General features: G+C 66.1%; 1 protein-coding gene across 1 annotated transcript in view; it reads left to right on the top strand.

Moving 5' to 3' along the window:
* LOC103899408 (calcium/calmodulin-dependent protein kinase type IV) overlaps positions 1-316 on the top strand; it is a 39,147-nt gene that overhangs the window by 35,998 nt on the left and 2,833 nt on the right. The window contains exon 13 of the mRNA XM_019472209.1: positions 198-313. Within this exon, the coding sequence (XP_019327754.1) occupies positions 198-313 (116 nt within the window). The remainder of the gene's footprint in view (positions 1-197; positions 314-316) is intronic.

The raw sequence follows: 316 nt of genomic DNA, 5'->3' as shown, positions 1-316 counted from the left end.
AAACTGAAAACTGAAGGTAAGGTGAAAATTAACCCCCGGCCCGCGGCGAAGGGCTGCGCTTCCCAGCTCAGCGCGGCTGAAGGAGCAGGCACGATCTTCCCTTCCGCACGCTCCGGGGGCTCGAGCGCCTCGCGAACGGCATCGAAGGGGAGAAACACACGCTAATAACTGCTCGCGCCGCTGTGCCTTTGCAACAGGCTGCCATGAAAGCCGTGGTGGCTTCCAGCCGCTTGGGCAACCACGGGCACCACGACTGCTCCCGCAGCGGGCGCAGCCAGGGGGGTCCCCGGGGCGCCTGTCTGCCCCAGGGCACGTG

This window comes from Aptenodytes forsteri, unplaced genomic scaffold, assembly GCF_000699145.1.
Source record: "Aptenodytes forsteri isolate BGI_AS27 unplaced genomic scaffold, ASM69914v1 Scaffold147, whole genome shotgun sequence".
In the NCBI taxonomy this organism is placed as follows: domain Eukaryota; kingdom Metazoa; phylum Chordata; class Aves; order Sphenisciformes; family Spheniscidae; genus Aptenodytes; species Aptenodytes forsteri.
Note: the sequence above shows the minus strand (reverse complement) of the source record. Positions and strands in the feature narration are given on the sequence as shown.